Source organism: Aythya marila (genome assembly GCF_965140915.1).
Source record: "Aythya marila genome assembly, chromosome: 3".
NCBI lineage: Eukaryota > Metazoa > Chordata > Aves > Anseriformes > Anatidae > Aythya > Aythya marila.
This window is the reverse complement of record NC_139044.1, coordinates 74,853,562-74,875,664: the sequence shown is the minus strand read 5'-3', so window position 1 is coordinate 74,875,664 and position 22,103 is coordinate 74,853,562. Positions and strand designations below refer to the sequence as shown.

Here is a 22,103-nt window from a genome sequence, read left to right as displayed (position 1 = left end):
TTGCCCGCCGCAACAGCACAATGCTTGCGAGCCTTGAGTAGAGAACTGTGAATGTCACATGCTTCATTTTCCAGTTGTGAAGTAAAATAAGGAGAGAGTGTAATAAAAAAAGGTATGCGTTACTAAGAATAAATGTACAAAATAGCAACAATTATAACTTGAGCCTTTAGTTAATCACTTTTACATTTTTAATATTTTTTTAAGATATAGCCCCTGAAATGGTTTTCAGGCAACCATGTATATGTGAACACTATCAAAATAAGAAAAAAACATAGTTTTTAGGAATTGACAAAGCACACTTAATTGCCAACTTCAAGCTTCTTGAAAGACAGAGTATTACAATTCCTCTAGAAAGAGAGGATATTACAATTCAGTAGGTAGAAAACTGCCTATGTTACAGGACTCTTCAGCAGTATTATTGTATTGTTAGCAGAGTTACACAGAGATACAGATTAAAACTGCTTTGGTTTTATACAGGAGGTGTTTCTTTACTACCAAAAGAAACAAGTTTTATTCATAACTGTACTGCTGCCCATGAAGGTATGAATGGTGACAAACAAGTGTCCCTAAGTGATTTGGCTGAAGATATAATCCACACAGGCAATAGCAGAAAATAAGTTTGACTCATCAGTCACTCTTTATGCAGTCACTAGACCAACTTTCTCCACCAGCTGACTTTGCATGCTTTCAAATACTACATGTATATAACTGTATGATTGTGTTTTTTTATTATTATTTTTTTAAATGCAGATTCGGACAGTATTCTTTCAACTACGCTAATGGAAACAAGGGATCAAGAAGGCTTAAATTATTTGGTAGTGGTCAAAGACAGCGACCAAGATCAAGGGAGCATCAGTTCTGAGGAACTTAGTTCAGTCTGATTCTCTCTGTTTGAGGACAGAACAGAATGCTCTACCAAAGACGACGTAAGCCAAAGAAAATATTCTGCACTTTATCATGCTTATAGTAATGTAACTACCAAAGAATGTCATAAGGTATTGAATGATGTGTAGACTAAGACAACAATTATATACTTTTTGATTTTCTAAATGTTATGGTTCAGGCGTTTCACAATAAATAGTTTAAGGAAATAATTTTTTTAATCAAAGAGCAAATAATTTTACTGTGCTGCTGATTAAATTTATGCTGCCACATTTCCCACAGACATAGACATTCATTCCAAAACAGAAGAACTAGTATGCTGTCTCACAGAAGGGACCAACTTGCTCATGAAAAAAAAAAAGAAAAAAAACACATTGAAGTCTAGCTCCATTGTATGCACACAAGGATGTACAAATGGAAAAAATAATATAAGTTATAGTTGTATTTTTATGAACTCCAAATCTGTAAGCAACTGACGAAAGGTGGCTAGGTTGTTCACTGTACGGGATGGTCTATTTTATTACTTAATTTAAACAAGTGCTTGCAATCATCTTGAATGTAAATTGCACAGCAACCAATCTGTGAATCAAAATGAATGTTTTTTCTTACCTTTCCTTTTCCCTTTCCTTATCTTTCCCTTTATAACATTGATCATCCTCTTATTTCCTTTTAGACTGGATAAAAGGAAATACTTTTCTTGGTTGTGCTTGGAGATCTAATTAAAATACATAATAAAACAATATATAAATCATTACTGAATAAAAGACAGAAATAAGCTCTAAGGAATGTTTCATCATGAATAACAATTTGCAAGTTTTGCAGTTATTCATTGGCATCTGTCAGGAAGATAGAATCATGCCCACTTTTATGCAAATATTTGATCATGGGGGGTGCTGGAGAGTAGTAAAGGCACCATCTGAAGTCAGAATGTAGACATTTTTAAGCTGCACCTCCACTGAAATTAAATTCCAAAGGTTTCTTAAATGGAGAATCAACATAGGTAAATGAGAGATTTGATTTTTGACTTTTTACTTGAAATTTAATAAAAAATGAGGGATTTTGAATTATGATTCTTTAAAATTCTCTGGCAAAAAGAGTCAAAGTAGTCTGTAAATATAGAACAATGTTTTTCTCATTTGCAGATTAACCACATTTGTACATGCACAAGCAACATTTACTAATACAGCTGCAGCATTTCTATCTTTTTTTTTTTTTTTTGGTTCTTAAATTATGCTCACCAGGCCATGAATGTCAGATAAATAAATACTGTATAATGTTTCCTCTCTCTTCAAGTGCTGTCTGATTGATTGTACAGCAGTTGATTGTACCTTACATTTCAGTAACTTAAACATGAATAATGTTTACTAACCAGTAAAATATGCTAGCCAGAAACCAGGAAGATCTCAGTTTTGTAGTCACCCTACCTGGATGAATTTACGTGCATGTGTAATTCAATCTAACTGAAGAGGAATGCTTAATCAGCCAGCTGCAAACAAAAGTTTGAAAAACAACCTGACTTCATATGATATCTTTTTCATTAGCAGGAGAAGCGTTCAATCCTGTCAAGAAGCTTGTCTAGGCAGCACCATTCCCAAGCCTCATGACGAGGTCTGTGATATGATAACTGAGGTCAATTCACTCTTATGTTGGTCTGAGTTGGAAAAGGATCATGTAAGAGCCTATTCAACATGGGTAAATTGGGTTAGTGGATAAGGTGAATGCCAGTGAGGGAGCAGTCAGAAGAACCCTTGAGTTCTTGACATAGTCACACGTATCCAGAGCTGCACAGAAAGAGCAGAGGGAAGATGTGTTGCTTTGTTTGCATTTTCTAAGTGCTGTAAGACAAAACTAGAATTGATGGAGCATTTATCACAGCATGCTGAGGAAGAAAATATCAGGTTTAATGCACTGTCAATGAATGATACTCAGGAAATTGACCAGTGATCTATAGTGATTAGGTGCAAAGGGCACTTTAAGAAAGCCTTGAATTTAAGTGTCTTGACTTTTAAAATAAGTGTAAACGGGTTTAAGGATTATACTGTCTTTTTAAAGAGATATGTATTTAGGGGAAAAAAAAAGAATCCTGATGTATCAGAAAGGTTAAATGTGAGATAAGGGTACAAATGAATGTCATTATGACAACACATGTGACATACTGCTGAGAGTCTCATCCTTGAGTGTAGAGCTAATATTGTGCATTTCCTTGTTTAAGACATACATTGAGAATGAGTGTAGGGTGTACTATCTATACAGCAAGAGAAATTCTTCCTGATTTCCCTTATAAACCAGAGGAAGCCACCCAAATAAATGAGAAACCATTCCTGTGAAGATTCTTTCTGCATGACCTGGAGGAACTAGAAAGAGGTGTTTGGAATCTGAATCATAAATGCACAGGAATTCCTGCTGGCAATTCTGAAAGCTTCTTAACAAGAGCATCGTTCTGTGGTTTGTATAAAGCAGATGGTCCCAGTCTTCACCTGCTGCAAATCAGGTTAAATATGCTAAGATAGGCTGATGCACAGCAGTGGAGAAACTGCCTCCAGTAGGGGAGCAGATTCTCAAGATTTGGCATGAGTTTGGCGAATACTGCTTTAGTCATTACAAAGTAAATTTTGATTGTTTCAGCGCAGTGTAAAGTCCTGGCCTCAGTATCACCAGCCTTATAGAAAGTATGACTGGCACGGTCTTGAAAAGTCTTTGTTCAGATAAGAATTGGAAATGTTGGGGAGTGGGAATAACAGCGCTACGTCAGCTGTAGTCCGGTTGATATGATACTGCAGTAAGGCAGTGCATGCACCCAGCAAAGCTGGCAATGTTCACACTACCAGCTTTGACTAGTTCCCTGTAGAACAGTGCAAAAATAACATCCCAAGAACCTGAGAAGTAAAGATCTAAGAGGGGATATTATCAAAACTCAATGCCAAGAGGTATTTTATGTTGCTTATGTATGTTGTAACTCTAGAAAAGAGTACGTGAAAGAAAAGCTAAATCTTCCTCTCCAGTAATGAACAACCCTAACACACACTTTTTTTTTTTTATTTTTTCTTTTTTTTTTCTTTTTACTGTCTCCTACATCACTTTGGGGTTTATCGGAAGTTCGCAGAGTGTTAAACACCTCCTTCTTCCTTCCTTGGTCATGATATGGCATCATCAATGTGGCTGAGTGGCTGCACAGTTCTCCCTGTTCCCGCTCCATGGGGATCCAGGCTGCTTTCTCTCTGGTGAATATTCCTTCTGGCATACAACATTCTGGGGAGCATTTCCTGTAGGGCTGTTTGCACATTTCCTTCTCTGTCCTAAAGTGACATTGGAGGAATTGGTGAAGCAAATTCTGATCTAGTGTAGAGCTGTGTTCACCCAACTACGTGGCTCGTCTTCTCTCACAAATGACTGCTGGTTCTCCATAAATAGCTGGACTGTGGAAGGAGCAAGGTCTGCTCAAATGCCACCCGTTGGAGGGGACTATCTCACTGAACACAGAAGGAGTCCAGGAAATTAGTTTGGAGTAGACTTCCTTTTTATAATAGAGAGGGAAGTGGGGGAACAGTTGCTCCTTCTCCTGTTTCATGGTATTGCAACTCTACAGAGCTCTGTCACTCCCACACTCACCCACAAGCAGCAACTGTTCCCCACACTGGAGGCTCCTAGCCTGGTGCGTTGTTATCTTACAAGATCTCTTGTGGTCTTTGATCCCTTTGGCCATCCTCACTTTTCTTCTCCAAACTGTGCTCAGTTCTACAAGCTCCTTTCTGAGAGCAGATCAGGAACACGTAGAGCATTCAAGATTTGTAGGTGTTTTCAGCTTTCTTCTCCATTCCTTTCTTAATCAATCATGTTGTTTCTTATGGGTTTTGACCACTCTGAGTAGTGAGATTAAATATTCATGGGATATATACATATACTTATCACAGAATATGGGATATAATATATATGTGAATTATACATCATATTCATGGGATTATATTATTAGGGGGAGTGGAGAGGTAGGCACTGATCTCTTCTCTCTGGTGACCAGTGATAGGACCTGAGTGAACAGCTTGAAGCTGTGGCAGGGGTGGTTCAGGTGGTTTTAGGAAAAGGTTCTTCAATGACAGGGTGGTCGGGCACTGGGACAGGCTCCCCAGGGTGGTGGTCACAGCACTGAGCCTGCTGGAGACCAAAAACCACTTGGACAACATTCTCAGACACATGATCAGTTTTTTTGTTTTCTTTTTGGGTGGTCCTTTGGGGACCCAGGAGTTGGACTTTATGATCCTTGTGGGTCTCTTCCAACTCAGATATTCTATGATTATAATCCGCAAATGTTGTATCTATGTTGTATCTAATGGCCTTCCTGGATCCCATCTACTAATTTGTGAAGTAATGATTACAGTTTACTGTGTACTTTATTTCATCTTTCAATCACTCCGTATTTGAATTTTGGCTGCTGTTTTATTGCCTAGTCACTGAGGTGCATGAGGTCCTCTGCACCTCCTCAGAGATGGGCCTCTTCCTCACTGGCCTAGTTTAACTCTTTATACCCTCCCACCATGTTCTTCCTGACTATGCCAAATGGCACAAGTCCAAGCATAACTGGCTCCCCTGGTGAGCTCATTTCCCTCCAAGAACTGATCATTTATGCCTATCTTTTGTCTCCGAGCTTTTAACAAAATATGTATCCAGGTGAGGACCCTTCCTTATATGGAAAGCTTAGCTTCCTTAACAGTCTTTGGTGGAGAACTTTGTAGATAGCCTTTTGGAAATTCACATCAACCATATCAACTGGATCATCCTTACCCATGTTTGATCAGTTCAGATAAGTTTATTAGTTTGTGAGGTGGAAATGCCCTTTGTAAGAGGATGTTAGATTTTGCCAAGTAAATTGATTTGAATATCAGCATTGAAACTTTCAGCATCTGGTGGCTTTTTACTTTCTAATCTGTCTTTTTCATATTGTGGTAAGAACCCCTACTAAGACAGAAATTCAGAAAGCTGAAAATCCCCTACATATGTGCACGGTATTGTGTTTTAGGTATAAAATATATTAATAGGGATGGATGAGAAATATTTACTGCTACCTATGAACATTATTTACCATGGCATAACATCAATGCTGTGGTGATCAATTAATGTTTGTAATTTATTTTGTAAATTGGAAGGGCCAGAGCAGATGTTACTTATTTACTAAGGCAGCATTTTCGGTGGCCTCACTTCTAGGTCTGCTGTCCTCAGACACCGCAGTGGTTTGGTCTGCAGAAGGCAGTAACACCCAAATAATTGTGCACTTCTGGGTTTGGGGGTTGAGCTTTTGAGTTAGTGCATACTGGTGACCAAAGATGTCCCAAAACTGTCTCACTTTTTTTTTTTTTTTTTTTTTTTTTAATTTGGAAACACAATAACCTACAAAGCAAAACCCAACACTTTTTGACAGAATTATTGAGTCCTTACCAGGTCAAAGAGAAGGTTGTGGAAAGTTTATGTGTAGCTGCTGAGGAGAGATATGCCAAGCTCCAGTGGGATTACTCAGTTCTTCCCATGTGCTCCAAAGAGAGTGCTCAGCCACTTAACATGAGCTCGGGGAATGTGCCTGTCAAGAGCTCTGAACTGGAAGCATATGGCTTGAAAAATGGTATTTTTGAGAGGTGAAATAAAAGGCAAAAGAGGTGTTTGTGTATCATTGTTTCTTTACAACGTATCACATTGGACTGAAAAATGCGGGACATTAAGATGCCTTTCTTTCTTTTTTTTATACTTAATGTTCATGTCTCTCTTCTTTGGGAGACTCTGTTGTCTGTGGTTCAATGGCATCATCCCAAGATTCAGAGAACTTTAAGGCGATAACAAGAAATGCAAAAGCTTGTGCAGCTTAACTGCTGTCCTGAGTGTTTTCTACTTGTCTTCATTACCTGTAAAAAACAGTAAGTGGTGGGGACAAGGAAGGTAAGCTGAATCCACCACAGCCTCACTTATCTGAGAAGCTCTAGCCAGGGCCCAGAGCTGAGAGTAAGTTGGTGTTCCTCAACTTTCCTGGTGCCCTAGATAACAGAGACTAGTTCCATCCTCCAGAACACAAGATCCCTCAAAATTTGGTTTCCTCACTACTTTTATGGAGGGGCACAAAGGACTCACAGCAGGGGCACTGCACTATAGCATGAGACCCTGCAGCAGTTTTCATCAAATAAAGTTTTATCATCTATTTGAATTGACTGTCTCTCTCTCTCTCTCTTTTTTTTTTTTTTTTTTTCTTCTTTCTTTTCTTTTATATCTATAAATTGCTGCCTATGATGGATTCAGTCCTCATATTTGGCTCCACTAAGCATAACTGGGTGAAACTGATTCTCCATGGTTTGAGCTTAGGACAATGCATTTTAATAAAACCATGAAGGCAAGATTTCTTCTAGTAGCAAATTTACCTCTTTCTACACAAAGATGATCTTAATTTGGCTCTAACAGAGATGAAAATAGTTGTTACAGTGAAGAATGTCTGTAAAATAGCCCTAACAACTCTGTCAGTGGATGAAAAGTCTTATTTCACCTTCATTTATTTTAATTGATTCTTGAAAGTTTTTCTTACACATGCACACTGGAGTGAGTTGCAGGAGCTTGCATACCAGGTGGATTTTTCAAATGATCATGGCTCTATTTATAATGACACTTGGCACCTCTAGCTGATATTATGTTTTAACTCTAATAAATAACCAGAAACCCTGTGCTTCAAAGCCAAGTGATGATGCCAAAATATTGTCATTATTGCCAGTGGCATGACTGATACTACCGTATAAAATAACCTTTTTTATAATGTGTTAACTTCTTCAGATGACGTCTTCCATTTGGAGGACGTTCATCACTGCCTTCTATCTTTTACGGTAAGAAGTGAGCTGTAAAATAGCCACTCTCAGTGTGGATACCAATCTCTTTTGCAATGCTGTTGACATAGCTGGCTCTTTTTTTTTTTTTTCTTCTTCTTTTTTTTTTTTTTTCTCTCTCTCTTTTTTTTTTTTCTTTCCCCTTTCTTTTTCTCCCTCCTATCTTCCCTAACAGTATAAGTCACTCAGTGACTGTTAGAGATGAGGCCACTAAAATACCTCTGTGGTCTGATGTAGTACAGTAAGCAACTACAGTTTCTTTCCTGTTCATTCCATAGAAAATTCAGTGGAGTTTCAACATTGTTTTATGGCACCAAAATCTCAGTACCCTGTTTAATCTCCTAGTGTATTTCTCTTCACGTATCCAATTTTCACACCTTTCCAGGAGTCCTGACCATGCCTAAGTTCTCAGTAATTTCCAGTCACAAATATATTTGGCTTTCTATTACAGAAAAACAGAAGTGGCAGAACTCTGGGAGTCACAGAATTAACCTCCTATAAGAATATCTTCTCTCACATCTTCATATTTCTTTAGTCTGATCTCACTACATCCCCAAGGATGGAAATCAACTCACACAGTCCAGCCCTATGGTCTTCAAGTAGGATCTTGCCAGCTTTGTGCTTTCCTCAGTTTGTTTGCTGACATAGTCTTTGCCATCTTAATAAAGATATCACTCTATAATTTTTGAGTTTAGCGCTTAAGGCAATAAGAATTATTCTCTGCCTTAATCTGCTAAAATAAAATTAATAGTATGATCTGTGTGTACAAACACCACACATACAGATACCCAAATCTTATACCTGCTAGGCTTTTTATTTTTTTTTTTTCATTAAAACTACTCTGCATTTGCAGACAGCGTTTTACTAATTTTGAGAAAGCTCTGAGAAGACTCCTTGTGCCAGAAGTGCATATCTTGAAGAATAAATGTTTACTCTAGGGGTGAGGTCCTGACAGAAAGTACCGATATAAGCAAATTCTGTTGGAATCTGTAGGAGTCTGGGTGAATTATAGCTGAATGTCTGAGGATTGCTGTATCAGGAGAGGTTCAGCTCTCAGTACCAGTGTACAGGAGCTTCTAAGTACACCTCTCCACTGAAAGGGAGAGGAGGGCAGCACTAGCTTGTGTAGTTATGTGTTATAGTTATATTTATAGTATAGTATAGTTATAGTTATATGGCTGTTGTTATACTCACTTGTTTAATTTCCAAAATTTAAAAAAACATTGGTTTGTATTCACACTTTAGTTTGTGTATGGTTGTGTGATTCTAATTCATTAAAAAAACTTCTCAAAACCTAAATGCAGTGTCAGATGTGACAACAGTGTGACACACTGAGAGCGTTGCCATAGACTGGGAATGAAGATGATTAGGTTTTGCTGGTGATCATGGACTAATTTTGGAAAGAAGACAGAAGGAGTCAGTGTACATCACACACAGGCTTAATCCTCATGTGAGCCTTCCCGCATACTTGCTGTTGGAAAATAAAAAGTAATTAAGGAATTAACTTTTTTTTTTTTTAAATTATTATTATTATTATTTTTTTAATATCCCACTTAGCTGCATTTTGAGTACAGGTGAATTAAGATTACTTTTCTGTCCTTTTCCCACTGCCATTCTTTAAGACTTGCTATTGCAACCATATGTTGAGCAGATGCAAACAGCCCTGCTGTCCTGCTTTGCACAGAGATGTCAGGGAGAAGATGGCCGAGATAAAGCAGAGCCAGCTGTCAAACATGTCCTCACACCTGGTCCACCCAGGGGTGGCTCTTGGCTGCAGTAGCACCATAGCCAGGTTTGGTGCTGTCATTTCATGGAAGCCATCTGAGAAGGGACTGTTGGTTCCGCTGCTTGCCAGTATTCAATGTTAAATTAAATGCTATTAAATGCTAAATAGTTTTTAATTCAACATTGAATTAAAGCATTAAGTAATTAAATCAGGCATCAAAAAATGGGGAAAAAATGACCCATTTAGAAAAACTTTAAAAGTTTAAAAAACTTCATGCATGTATCATGTGGCCTTGCAGCAGTTAGTCTAGAGAGTCTCTAAGGGCCTGGTGAAGTGTCTACCACCAGGAAGGAAAAGGGTTTGACCTTATTGCAGCTCAGTTCTCAGGTGTGCATGCAGCAGTCAGGCTGTCAGTAACAACCAGCTTTCCCATCTCTTGCTTTTGGATTGTTCCTAAAATTTTTTAGGATCTTTTTTTCCAAGGAGCACTTCCTGAAATGCCTTCTAGTCTTAATGTAGGCATGAATTTCTAGGGGAAACGTGTTGCTAAGATCCTCTTCAGCAGTCTTTGAGTCAATTTTGTGCTATATGAGTAACATGCAAAGATCTTGATGGAAACAATATAGGAAAATGAGGCAATGGAGTGACTGCAAGTGTCCTACTGCTATGATGTTTGCACTGTTCTGTTTTGGCTCAGATCATAGACCCCTGCAGACTTCAGGAAATATACATGTTTCTAGGGCATGAGAAACAAAAAAAAGAAATGGAGCAATATGGTAACTTTTAGAAGAGAGGCTTATATGGGACTGGACAGTGACAAAAATTGTGCCTGTTACTCTAAGGGCTGTGCGAATACAGGCATTGCAAATTCTTATCTGATCTACATGTTTTTATGTTTTTTAAAATTGCAAGAGTATTGCAAAACAATAAAGTGTTCTGGGAAATGCACCGCCAGAAGAGGGTAAACAAAAACACATACAAGTGCCCTCTTAGGCACAGGATTTGCATCTTCGTAGCAGAACAAACTCTCTGCCTTGGCTCTCTGTGCTCTCACTGAAGTGGAGGTCATGGCTAGTGACAACTGGGAGCTGTTCCTGGAGTCTCTCTTGCCTTTTTAGGTTATGAGGGTCTCTGTGTGTTTAGGATAAATATGATTGACAGCTCCACTCCGGCCCCAATTAGCACCCTATAATTTATTAGCTTCTGCTTTCAGATTATGCGCTAACTTCACAAATATTTCAACCACGGAAACAGCAGCTATCAAGTGTCTCTTTCCTGATCCAGCTCCCTGTGACTGCAGTTAAATACACAGACGGAGCTGTGCAGGTCTGTCAAGAGAGAATAATCATTTGTGTCTGTGTGCAAGAGGGGCTGTCACAGCTCTTTAGGACTCTGCTTGTGGAAAAAATAAATAAATAAATAAATCCCTGGCTCTGCTGGGCCAGGGGTTCAGAGCTGGTTCCTGCTACCAGGGAGCAGGACTGGAGGCCAAGGTGCTGGCTCTTTTTGTTCAGCTCTGTTTCTTGTACAAGTACTGACACTTCAAACACCTACTGCTGCCCCTTTGCTCCTCATGGTGCCGGGTGGGTAGGTGTGTGAGGGGAGAGGCTGCCTGAGGCAGGGCAGCTGTGGATGGAGGTTGGGGAATGGAGCCGATGTCTGGGGAGAGGAGGAGAAGTGGAGAAGATGAAGAAGACAGAGGTGGGGGTGCTGAGCCCGGAGGCACTGTGCCAGGTGGGGCAGGAGGGCTGCACTCAGGGGGCTCAGGGAGGAGGAGAGGGCACACAACTCTCCGATGCAATCTGCTCAAGGGTGCAGGGCACAGCATTCATGGGGTGTCCCTGCTTGGGGAGGCAGTAGAAGGTGTGCTGCAAAACAACTCCTTCTGTGTGGTTAGAGACGGACACAAATGGTAAGACATTTCTGGTCCGAGCTGCTTGTCAGTGCAGTTGGGTTAGAGAGCGGGCTAACTGTGGTGGAGCTAAAGGAATGGATCACTTCCCAAGGCTGTACCCTGAAAGCTTAAGGGCTGACTGAAATAAGGCTTTTTCTTTTTCTCTTTTCTTTCTTTTCCTTTAACATTTTTCTTTCTTTTTCTTTTTCTTTTTTTTTTTTTTTTTTAATTTATTTTCCTATTTTCTTTTCCTTTTCCCTTTTCTTTTTCCTTTTCTCTTTTCCTTTTTCTTTTTTTTTTTCTTACTTTTTTTCTTTTATCTTTCATTTTCTTTTTTTAATTTTTTTCTTTTTTTTTCTTTTTTTTTTTTATTTCTTTTCTATTTCATTTTTATGTTTGTTCATTCTTCTTCTTCTTCACCTTTTTCTTTTTCTTTTCCTTCTCCTTTTTCTTTTTTCTTTCATTTTTCTCTTTTATTTTTCTTCTTTCTCTTTTTCTTTCCCTTTTTCTTATTTTTTTTCCTCTTTCTTGTTCTATTTTTTATTTTTTTTTTTCCTTTTTCTTGCACTACCTTATAGTCTTATTTCCCTGTGCAGAATTGCTTAAACTGCAAAACAAGTGCCTCACTCCTCCAAATAATCACACCACAAGTCTCTCTCCTTCCCCTGCTGCAACTGCTCCTCTGGGTGGCAGGCCAGGGAAGCCAGCCAGGACACCACAATCCCCCAGAGGAGCTGACTCGCCTTTCTGTAATCAAAAGGGCATCTTAATTACAGCCATTGCCCAGAAAAAGATGCATGGGAACTGCCAGTCAGAGGCCCCTGCTGCATCTAAAGCCACCCGTAGCATTTTCCTCCCTTCTAGGAAGGGACCAGCCTTTAAGCCCTCTCTATGGCTTGTCACGAACCTAAATAGGACTTCAAAGGTAAAGCGAGAAGGGATGGCTTCTGACCCAAGGAGGAGACAGGGCAGATACATTTCCCTGGAGACGGGCAGAGCACAATCCAAGGGAGGCACGGAGGGGTTTTCAGCTTTCTCCTCCCCTCCCGCTCCCCTGGGGGCTCCAGTGGGAGACTCAGTGGGACAGGCGGCAGGAAGGGAGGAACATTTACCCTAAAGTGAGCTGACATGAGACTTCAAATGCAGGGACATATATATTTGTCTCTTAGGAGCCCTGCACTGCCTTCTTGCAACTGCGGCTATTCCACAGGGAGACCTTTGGTAAAATACAGAGGAGACTGCGGCCACAAATACTGTGTCCCCTCCCCAGTTTCTCCCGCAAATATCACCGTCAGCCTCTGCATTCACTGAAACAATTTTACTCTGTGCTGCACTCAGTTTCAGTTATTTTCAGAGCAGGGATGAAATGTCTGCAGCAAACATGCCTGGAGCTCACTCCACACACTGACACTCAGTGGCTGAGCAGAGTCACCTCTGTGCCTCCTTCGGTGCCAACCTGCTGCCACCCCAGGCCCTTCACCTCCTGTCCTGGTGTCTGCGCGAATAGGCCATGAGTGGTGTTTGTTTGTTAGGGCATAGCTGGAGAGCAGCAAATGGTGCTAATCTGCATGCTACGCTCACAGGAGGGGCACCTGGAAGGTATGCTCCTCAGGCTGCAGGACTGGGACCAACAGCCTTGCTCTTCTGGTGTGGGATCAGCACGTGGCGTATAAGACAAACATAACGTATAAGAACATATAAAAAGCATACCTTTTGCATTTTCAGATTTCTTGCAAACATTCAGGATTAAGCAATTAAACTGTGATGCAAAGAGGAATAATGCAGATTTATGAAATGGCACTGAGGTTATTGCATGAGAAGACTCCCCTCCCCTGTGCCAGGCAGTCTGTAGCACAGGATGAAGTTCCTCCTCTAGCAACATGAGCTGCAGCCCCAGTCCTGCAAAGCCTCACTCCCAAGCCTAAAGGTGGGAGCTGTGAGCAGCCCCCGCAGTCAGGATAACCCACAGAGCCAAGCTCTGCAAGGCTTAGGCAAAACAGGGCACATACATGTACACCTCCAGGCTGCAGCGCATCTGGAGTAGGAGCACTTTAAAAAGCTGGTTTGCATAGCACCTAATGCTATAAGCCACAATCCTGACTTTAGTGTTTGGATGTTTCCATGATATGACGATAAGTACTTGGAGAGTGAATATCAATAGCAATATTCGTGTATTCATTGCATAAATCCTCATGCTTGAAAATGTTCAAAATCAAAATGAATTGTAAATGCCTATGAAGTAAACAAGTGTTTTTTATTTATAAAAATGCTTCCAAATATATTTGGGCTGTATTACCCAGTCATCCTCACTAGGAGGAGAGAGAGAAAATGAGAAAGACAAAAAAAAAAAGAAAGAAATTGCACTGAAGCACAACCAATGTTAGAGCCCAACTAATCCTAAAAAAAAAAAAAAAAAAAAAAGTTTTGGCATCTGGCTGACTGGACCCCGTGAGTCTGGCTGAAGTGACCATGGCAAGTCACCTCCTGCCATTTGCCCAGCTCTGGCTGGGTATGCTCTGCACACTTTGTATTTCGAAGCCCCTCCTTTGCTTAATAAGAAATAAGAAAGATTCTCACAATATTTGTTCACACTGGTTTCTTATTTTCTTGTTCTTAACACTCCTGTTCTTTCCCATAAATTCTTTCTCTCATTTATTGCTGACCTAGGAGGAGCAAGCGCTCTGGTTATTCAACACTTTGCCACGTTACACCAGGTTTTGGAAAGTGAAAACCCTCAGAACAGTACAAAAGTCCATTTTCTAACACTGCTTCTCCTAGTGAGAGGACTGTCTTCTCACACACACTGAACTTTGTCAGCCTTCAAAGACATTACATTAAGAAAAAAAGAAAAAAAGCCATACTGTTGGGATCAGATGCTTTGCATGTAAAAACATCGGCTTTTAAGTATAGGTGGAAATTGCCACTTTTGCACTGTTTCATTAGCCATTCATCACTCTGTAATAGCATTTTAACTTACCAGTGCAAAATAACCATGCTGATTGTTACAGTCCTTTCTTCTATTGGCTTTGTGAAGAAGCATCTCTTATTACAGGGTACCACCTTTGTTTTAACCCACCTTAAAAATACAATGTACACTAAAATGTAGTGTTGCCACAGTTTTGCATTTTCATATCTTTTGCATTTATCACCTTATTTTTTACTCATTAGGAAAATACTTTCAACTGCTAAGATTTCTATTTAGCTTTAATGCAAAGTAATAAAACAACTCACTTCATCCACACTATAGGTATTTTTCCTATTTCATCCTGAAGTTTCTAGTCTGCCTCATTTCTCTTTGTTTTAATTCTTCATAAAAGCACACAGGGTGAAAGAAAGAGATACCTTTAATGCAGCTTTCCTACTGTTAAATAGATATCTTATTCCCTCTTTCAAAACAAAACAAAACAGCTATTAAAGTGACAAAATGACAGCAACAAGTAGACAATGGGAAATGTTAAACCCAGACCTATTGTCCATCATGGGCTTTTCCTTAAAATTGTTGGGTTGAGGGCAAGCAGTTTTTTGTTTCCTTCCCCCACTTCTTTAAGAGGGTTTAGCTTTCACCATAAAATGTTTCTTGTAAAAAAAAGGAAAAAAAAAAAAAAGAAAGAAAATAAACAACTGTTACGTATCCAATGCAAATGCCAAACTCTGAGAAGTGCCACCTTGGTTTTTGTATTTCTGGAGTTTGAACAGTTGTCCACAGAACAGCTGCATTTCTGCAAGCCCAAGGCAGGTGGCCCAAGCTAGACGCTTGCCACTCATTACCACAAAGCTGAAAAATCTGACCAGTTCCTTGGTAGTCCAAAAACGTTCATGAGTTCCAGTTTCTTCTCCTTTTACTTTTCTATAATGTAAAGTAAAAATCCAGTTCAAAACTGCTAAATAGATTTTCCCATGTTGCATTCTAGAAATAATTTTCACTGCCATAAAAAAATATTCACACCACTGAAAAAAAAAAAAAAAAAAAAAAAAAAACAACAACAACAACAAAAAAACAATTTCCTCTGTCTCCTGTATGAAGGCCAGTGGTTTTGCATCACTGTACATGATGTCATTCAACTCTTTTAAAGCAGTCCAACTGCAGTTCAGGGAGTGGAGTTTGGTTAAATAGAAGTTCATGGTCTTTGGCTCTCCTCTCTCAACAGAAGAGTTTTCCTCTCCAAAATAAGTCTAAAGGACCGTCCTTGCGATGCCAGGTTGCTTTAAGTCCCGTTGTCTTTCCCCAGGCTGCAGGGCCACGGTGGGCTTGGAAAAGGGCAAGGGGGGTCTGGGAGGCTTTGAGTCAGCTCATCAGCTCAGAAGGGATCCACCACAGAAGGAGTAACGTCGAGCTGCAAACCAAGACCAGAAGCTGTTACAAAGTGACCCGACTTCAGCTCCGAATGCCACCATGCCTAACAGGCAGAGATCTAGAGGGGAGAGCCAGGGGAGGAAGAGTGAAGGACAGCTCTAAAACCAGTACAGATCCTTGCTTTTGTCCTGAGGCTGCAAACCTGAGAATGGAGAGAAGAAAAAAAAAGGAAGAAGAAAAATAGAAACAGGTGTTTAAGGACAGAGAAAGACAAACTTCATTTCTGCCACACGAGATTGAAGGCTCAGCCTAAGTCATGGGCTCCTAAAGCAGGGCTGGAAGAAAGCAGTGAGGCGAGAAGAGCCTGGGCTTCTCCAGCGGCAGGCATGCATCCCTGTTGAACCTGAAGCAAGGCCACCTTATGGAGCCATTTGTGGCTGTGGTCACCAAACTTCAGCCAGAGGAAGCTGGAGCAGGCTTTCCTCGCCTCTGCTGCCACTGGCTGAGGAGTCACCTCTTTGGCAAGTCTGTCACCTCTCTGTCATGGCTACAGGCCTTACGTCCAGGCATCTGACTAGATAGACGCTGGACACCAGTACCAGCCTCACTGGCCACAGCAATAACCATTGCCCTTTTTCTGTTGTTATTATTTTTGCTGGGCAAATGCAAGGGTACATTTCTTTTCAAAGACTGGGAGAAAAAAAATAATAAAAAAAAAAAGTAGCTGGGGTTGTTTATAAACCTACAGTACTTTACAGAGCCATGCAGCTGCCTGCACACCTGCTCCATGGCAGGAGCCCAGTGATGGCCCTTGGGGCTCTGTCCTACTGCCAGCCCTCGCAAGGACAGGGCAAAAGGGCTCTAAAGCAAGAAGGGCACACGGGCTGGAGCTGGTGGCTTCCAACCCCAATTTATTTCCCCTTAGGGCCCCACCACACTGGGTCCTCCTGTCCTACCATCTTCATGGGGGTGGCCCTGAGCCAGGGGGACAAAAAGGGGCTGGGGGCTGCTCTTCACCTGGGTCCACGTTGAGGCCAAGGCTTTGTGCCATGTCCCCCGCCGCATTGGGGAAGGGTGCTGGTGTTGTCCAAGTGGCAGTGGCACCTGCCTCGGCCTTTCCCAGGTCGCAGGGGGGGCTGACTGGCGTGGGCACGGCGGCGGGTGTGAGGCGGTGGGGGCGGACAGAGGCGGTGGGCACCAGCAGTGAGCCGTAGCGGGGGTCGAAGTGGGGGCCGTAGACCTCATGCACGGCAGCGGGGCGAGGGTAGGCGGTGCTCTGTGTCCCGAGGTAGGGGTGGTGGTGGTGGTGATGGTGGTGGTGGTGGGCATGGTGCCAGGCCTCGGGGCCACCCTGGTGCAAGTGGCCGTGCAGGGAGGCTGGCGCGTAGGGGTCGGTGGCAGCGGCGAAGGGCAACTCGCTGTGGGCGGCGGCGGCCAGGGGGCTGCTGAGGGTGGCAGGGACTGAGGAGGGCTGGTAGGTGCTGTTCCAGAAGGATGGGGGGAAGCTGCGCTGGCTCATTGGGAAGGAGCCGTCTAGTGCGGGAGAGAAGAGAAGAAAGGGAAGTGAGCACCCAGTGATGTCTTTATCCCCCAGACCACTGCTGAACACAAGGAGCTGCTCCCCACAAGAACAGATTCCTCTCCAGCCACATATCCAACATGCCTAGCCCAGGGATGATCCATGAAAATGGAGCAATTTGCTCCAGGTTTCTTTTAGTAGCTGCTTAAGGAAAAGACTCTTACTTAAGGCAAGGGAAATACCTCTTTCCCTCAGTAGTGAAAACTGAGTCAGTTATTGTGCTCCACAGTAAGTTTCTGGGCTGGATTTCTCTTGTTTGTTTGTTTTTTTTTTTTTGTCCTAATCTCACTGTCCAAACATTTATGCCCAACACCTCAGAGGATGCCCCAACCCTGACAGGAAAGCTACTGCTTCCTTGGTGAAGTTTCAGAGTGGACAGCAACACTGTGAGATGTGACTATGTGCCAGCTTGAATTTTCTAAACATCTGGGGAATTTTTTTTTTTGGCAATTTTTTCCCCATTGGGCTTGTGCCTGTTTATTGGATATACCGCTAACATATCTGGGAAGCATTCTGTGGATCTTTAGGGATTGGCAGGGTGAAGGACAAGGCTCCTGCATTTTCCTTGTTCAGTAAGCCATGTGTGAGGTGGAATAGTGATTGCTAACACAGAGATAGGTGCTACGCATGGTTGGTCGGGAATGCACAGAGTTGCTGAAACAAATGAAAACATGCCCTTAATCCACATTTTCCGGGGAGGTAAATTAGCTCAGAGCCCTGAAATTACTCAGGAGAAGGGGAAGCAGTTCATGACGGACAAGGAAATCTCTCTTCTTTCAGCACTGAGTGCCTTCCACCCATGAAATACTTCAACTAGCATGGCAGTCTTAGAAGCCACCAATGGGAATTTCATGAAGAGACTGGGAAATTAGCTCTCAGCTAGGCATCTGGCCTGGCGATGGGGGTCCCGGAAAGCAGGACAGGTTATTCCCTGCCATATCGAGTACCCCATGAGTCCGTCTAGGGTAAAACAGGGCACAGTTATGGAGAATCTCTGCAATTTCGGGTCCTTGCCTCTGACCATGTCAATGACACACACTGGATGATGCACGGGGTCATGCATCTTCCAATTTGCAGCGGTGGGAACCTGCTGAGCTCCTTCCCAGGGCCTCTTGTCCTTCTGCTCCCATCTCCACTCCCCACCTCACCGAGCCCCAAGCCGCGGTGGCCGAGCCAGGTCCCGCAGCCCTCCAACCCTTCACCCTACACCCCCTCACCCCGCACCGCGCTCACCCCGCCAGGAGCCGGCGTTCCTCGCCTTGGCGCTGCCGAGGGAGAAGCTGCTGGGCTGGCTGAGGGCCCGGCTGAAGTGCTCGTCCACCACGGCGCTGATGTCCCCCTGGAAGTAGGTGAAGAGCACGCAGCGGGAGCTGATGTACTCGGCCTCGGGGGGTCGCTCCTTCTCGGGGCTGCAGTCCTCCTCCTTGATGCTGGCGGCGGCGTGGCCGGAGAAGGAGCTGCTGGTGCTGGCGCTGCTGCCGCTCTCCGGGGCTTCTTGCATTTTGGAGTAAAAGGCGAGTTTCTGGAGGAAGGGGGAGGCAGGGAGGGAGAAACGAGCCGGTCACGCCGTGCAGAGCGCCGAGGTGCCCGGGGCTCGGCGCTCCCTCCGTGCTCCCGCAAAAGGATGCGAGGGGTTGCAAAAGGATGCAAAAAGTGGCAAAAGGATGCAAAACCACGAAGAAACCCTGGCGCACAGGAGGGGAAGTACCGAGGGGGCGAAAGGCAGCGGCGGTGCTGGCAGCGGGGGGAGGCGAACGGCGACGGGCTGCACACCGAGTGCACGGCGGCGAGGAGGAGGAAGGGGGAAAAGAAAAAAAATAATAAATAAAAGACCCAACTCCAGCAGCCTCAAACACTTTTCAGGGCAAAAAGCACCGCCTCGGCCGGCGAGAAGCCTCAGGTATTTCCTACAAGCTTCTGCTGCTTCTGCTGGGTTCCGCCGGGGGAAGAAAGCCGCGGGCGCTGGGAAGTTTGCTGGGTGTTCCCCGTGCCCTCTGCACCCGCCTCAAAGCACCCGCAGCCGCTGGGACTTTCTTAGAAATAAGCGATGGGGCGCCGAGACCCTTCTCTTCCCGGCCGCTGAGGGTAGGGAGAAGCAGCACCGAGAGCCGGGGGGAGGCAGGTAGGGAAGGAGGGAGCCCCGGGCTGAGCCCCGCGGGGTATTTCATAGCTGAACCATGGCTCGAAATCCGGCTGAGAGTCACGTCGTGACTGCCGCCTTTCCACTTGGCTGCCGGCTCGGCCATTGAGGTAATAATCATCCCCCTAAATAATGTCACCCGTGTGCGGACGGGCCGAGGGGGGGGGCAAGGTGGGGGAAGACATCATTTGCTATTTGTAACAGGTATTCCGGCCCCGCTGCCAGCCGCCCGAGGTGCCACCCTGGTGGCCACGCCGTGGGGACGAGGAGCGGGGCCGGGGGCTGCCGCCAGCCCGGGGCTCTTCTGCCTCCTCCGCTCCCCTTTTTCGTTTGCAGGGAAATTCCGCCTTCCGGCTTTGGAAGGACTAAAGGACAGGAAGAAAAATAAAAATAAAAATAATAATAAAAAAAAAAACAAACCCACACCCCACGAGCAAACGAGTGGTAGCGCCGTGCATCAGGTGCAGCCCGAGGAGAAGGAGCGCGCACCCCGATGCGACGAGGCCACAGCACAGAGGGGCTGCAGATGCCACCAAAGGTCCCCTCGACCCCCTCAGGGCACCCGCCTGTTCCTCGGGGGCTGGAGCATCCCCGGCGGCACCGCAGCCTCGGCTCCCGTCGGGGCCTCGGCTCCCGCCCCGGCCTCCCGGCGCTGACTCCGTTTCCCGAGGGAAGGTCCCGCAAGCGGGGGCGCGCTGCGGGATTCCGGGGACACCTCGGGCAGCGCTTCCCCGCCGGTCCCTGCACGGGCTCCCCGCAAAGCTGGAGAATCACTGTCCCCTCCCTCCAGTCGCGCTCGGATGGAGCCCGTCCAGGCAAAGGGGAAAAAAATAAATTTAAAAAAAATCCCTAAAAAATCCCAAAAAAAGCCATCGCAGGGTTCATGTCGCGCTCCCGCTCCCGGGGCGCCCAGCCGGGGTACGTACCGCGCCGAGCCCCGCACCGAGGTGGGATGCGGCTCTGCTCCGCTCACCATCGCAGGCTGCCGGAGCTTCTCCCCCACCCCGTCCCCTCCCCTTCTCCTTTTCCCTTTTTCCTTTTGGTGAGGCCCCAGACGGCCATCCTCCCGCCGACACCCCTCCCACCCTGCAGCCCGCACGTACCTGGGGATAGGGGCTGTAGGCTGCCGCGAAGTACGCCTGGGGCGGCCCGTACACTTGGTACATAACATCCAGGCAGCTCATGGCTGGCCGCCGCCGAAATTTCGTTTTTTGCTCTGCAAAGCGGAGCTGTGCTCGGTGGGACGGAGGGAGGATCCGGGGGGTTAAGAGGCACCGCTCCTCGGTGGGAGGAGTGAGGGGGGATGAGCTGCCCCCCCCGCCCTGCCTCCCCCCGCCGCACGGTTCCCTCCCGGATCCCAAAACCGCCCGCAACCGCGCCGGGGGGCTTCGGCCCCGGGGCAGGGGCGGGGTAGCCGGGCAGGACCCCCAGCAGCATTTTTGCTATCGCTCCGGGGGGGTTTCTCCGTGCTCCCTCCCCGCCCATGCAGCCGCCAAACTGGGGCAAATGGGGAGCGGGAGGGGTTCCTGGTACTGCCCGGCTAGGGAGGAACGTGGGTGAAGCCCCCCCAAGCCCCCAGGGGAGCAGTGTGAGCCCCAAAACGCTGCCGCGGAGTTGCGGGAATTCCCAGGTCTGGCCGGTCAAGGTGGGAAAAAAGTTGCCTGTGGAGGAGGAACCTCCCCAGAAACGTCGCGGGAGCGAGGATGCTTTTTGAACGGAAACCAAAACGACGCCGCGGTTCGTGTGGAAAGAGCAAATCCTGGTGCAGGTAAGCGGGGTTTGCTCCCCAGCTGCCCGCTGGGTGCCCCCCAGGCGCACGCAGGTGGCCGTACCCTCACCCGCGATGCCCAGGAGGGAAAGCGGCTCCCAAGGCAGCGCTGTGAGTCCTCAGCTCAGCAGCAGCCCTTTCAGACTGCCGGCTTCTTCGTACCTTCTAAATTATTTTTAACCTCTTGTAATAAAGCTGAAAATAAAGGAAAAGTGAAAGAATATCGCTTACTTTTCAAATGCCGATTATTAACAAAAATCATGGGGAAAAAAAAAGCTGAAAAGAATGAATGCTTTGGATTTTGAAGACCCGGAATTCTTTAACTGAACTTTAGTAGGAAATCCTCATAATTAAAAAGGTTAGCATTTGCCTCTGTTTTGTTTGTTTGTCAGAAAAAACTAATCTTATGTTTCAAATTTCAGGAATTGTTCTGAATGCCCACTCTTTGCCAAAAATCATATTTCAGTGCCTAACGAGCATATTTTTTTCTTAACCGGGGGCAAGGTTTTCAATTCATATTTAAAACATTTGTTTCTTGCTCTTCTAGTTTGGTAAATTTGTTTTCTGTACGGAAATGTGACCTGGAACTTCGTGGCTGCATGGTTTAGCCCCGGCACCACTCAGTCCTCCTTCACACCAAATTTTGTGCCAGTGGCTGAGATGAGAACGAGGGGAGGAACTGTCGGTATCCAGCCTCAAAAAGGAAACGTGTCTCACACTCTATCATTTTGTTTCTCCTGAGCAGAAAGCAAACAGGCACCGTGCAGGGAAGGGCTCACTCTGTGGTGAGCATCCAAAGCACTTCTGCCAGCAAGGGAGCGCCCCTCAGTCCTTGTGGCTGGGGGCTGCGGGACCTCACCGGGGCCATGGGATCTCGCTTCTGCTGCCACTAGTGTGCCCTTGCTCCAGGGGTCGGGGGCCTGGCAGTTCTCCCATCACCGGGAGATCTGTGCCTGTTCTGAAGGCAGCAGCATG

At 44.9% G+C, this 22,103-nt stretch overlaps 2 protein-coding genes across 5 annotated transcripts in view; one reads left to right on the top strand and one right to left on the bottom strand.

Annotated features, from left to right (window-relative positions):
• The window catches only part of ROS1 (ROS proto-oncogene 1, receptor tyrosine kinase), a 79,906-nt gene extending 77,662 nt beyond the window's left edge, over positions 1 to 2,244 (top strand). For both annotated transcript variants that reach the window (XM_082757135.1, XM_082757134.1), the window contains exon 44: positions 751 to 2,244. In XM_082757135.1, coding sequence (XP_082613261.1) covers positions 751 to 881 — 131 coding nt within the window. In that variant the 3' untranslated portion in view covers positions 882 to 2,244. The remainder of the gene's footprint in view (positions 1 to 750) is intronic.
• A 12,429-nt stretch (positions 2,245 to 14,673) lies between these two features.
• Positions 14,674 to 20,669, bottom strand: VGLL2 (vestigial like family member 2). Of its 3 annotated transcripts, none has more exons than XM_082756652.1 (4): positions 20,464 to 20,669; positions 18,454 to 18,742; positions 16,659 to 17,174; positions 14,674 to 15,843 (listed from the first exon to the last, which is right to left on the bottom strand). In XM_082756652.1, exons 1-4 carry the CDS (start codon positions 20,542 to 20,544, stop codon positions 15,800 to 15,802), a joined length of 930 nt encoding a protein of 309 aa, XP_082612778.1. In that variant the 5' UTR covers positions 20,545 to 20,669; the 3' UTR covers positions 14,674 to 15,799. The 3 variants fall into 3 exon arrangements, with proteins under 3 accessions (XP_082612778.1, XP_082612779.1, XP_082612780.1); XM_082756653.1 differs by having other exon boundaries at positions 14,674 to 15,681; XM_082756654.1 differs by lacking the exon at positions 20,464 to 20,669 and adding an exon at positions 20,287 to 20,353.
• Between the last annotated feature and the right edge of the window lie 1,434 nt (positions 20,670 to 22,103).

Excerpts from the sequence above, each read along its gene's own strand:
- VGLL2 (XM_082756652.1), bottom strand. The coding sequence starts at position 20,544 with ATGAGCTGCCTGGATGTTATGTACCAAGTGTACGGGCCGCCCCAGGCG. Across the intron at positions 18,743-20,463 it reads CCTACAGCCCCTATCCCCAG|AAACTCGCCTTTTACTCCAA; the intron begins GTACGTGCGGGC and ends CCCTTCCTCCAG. Across the intron at positions 17,175-18,453 it reads GAACGCCGGCTCCTGGCGGG|ACGGCTCCTTCCCAATGAGC; the intron begins GTGAGCGCGGTG and ends CTCCCGCACTAG.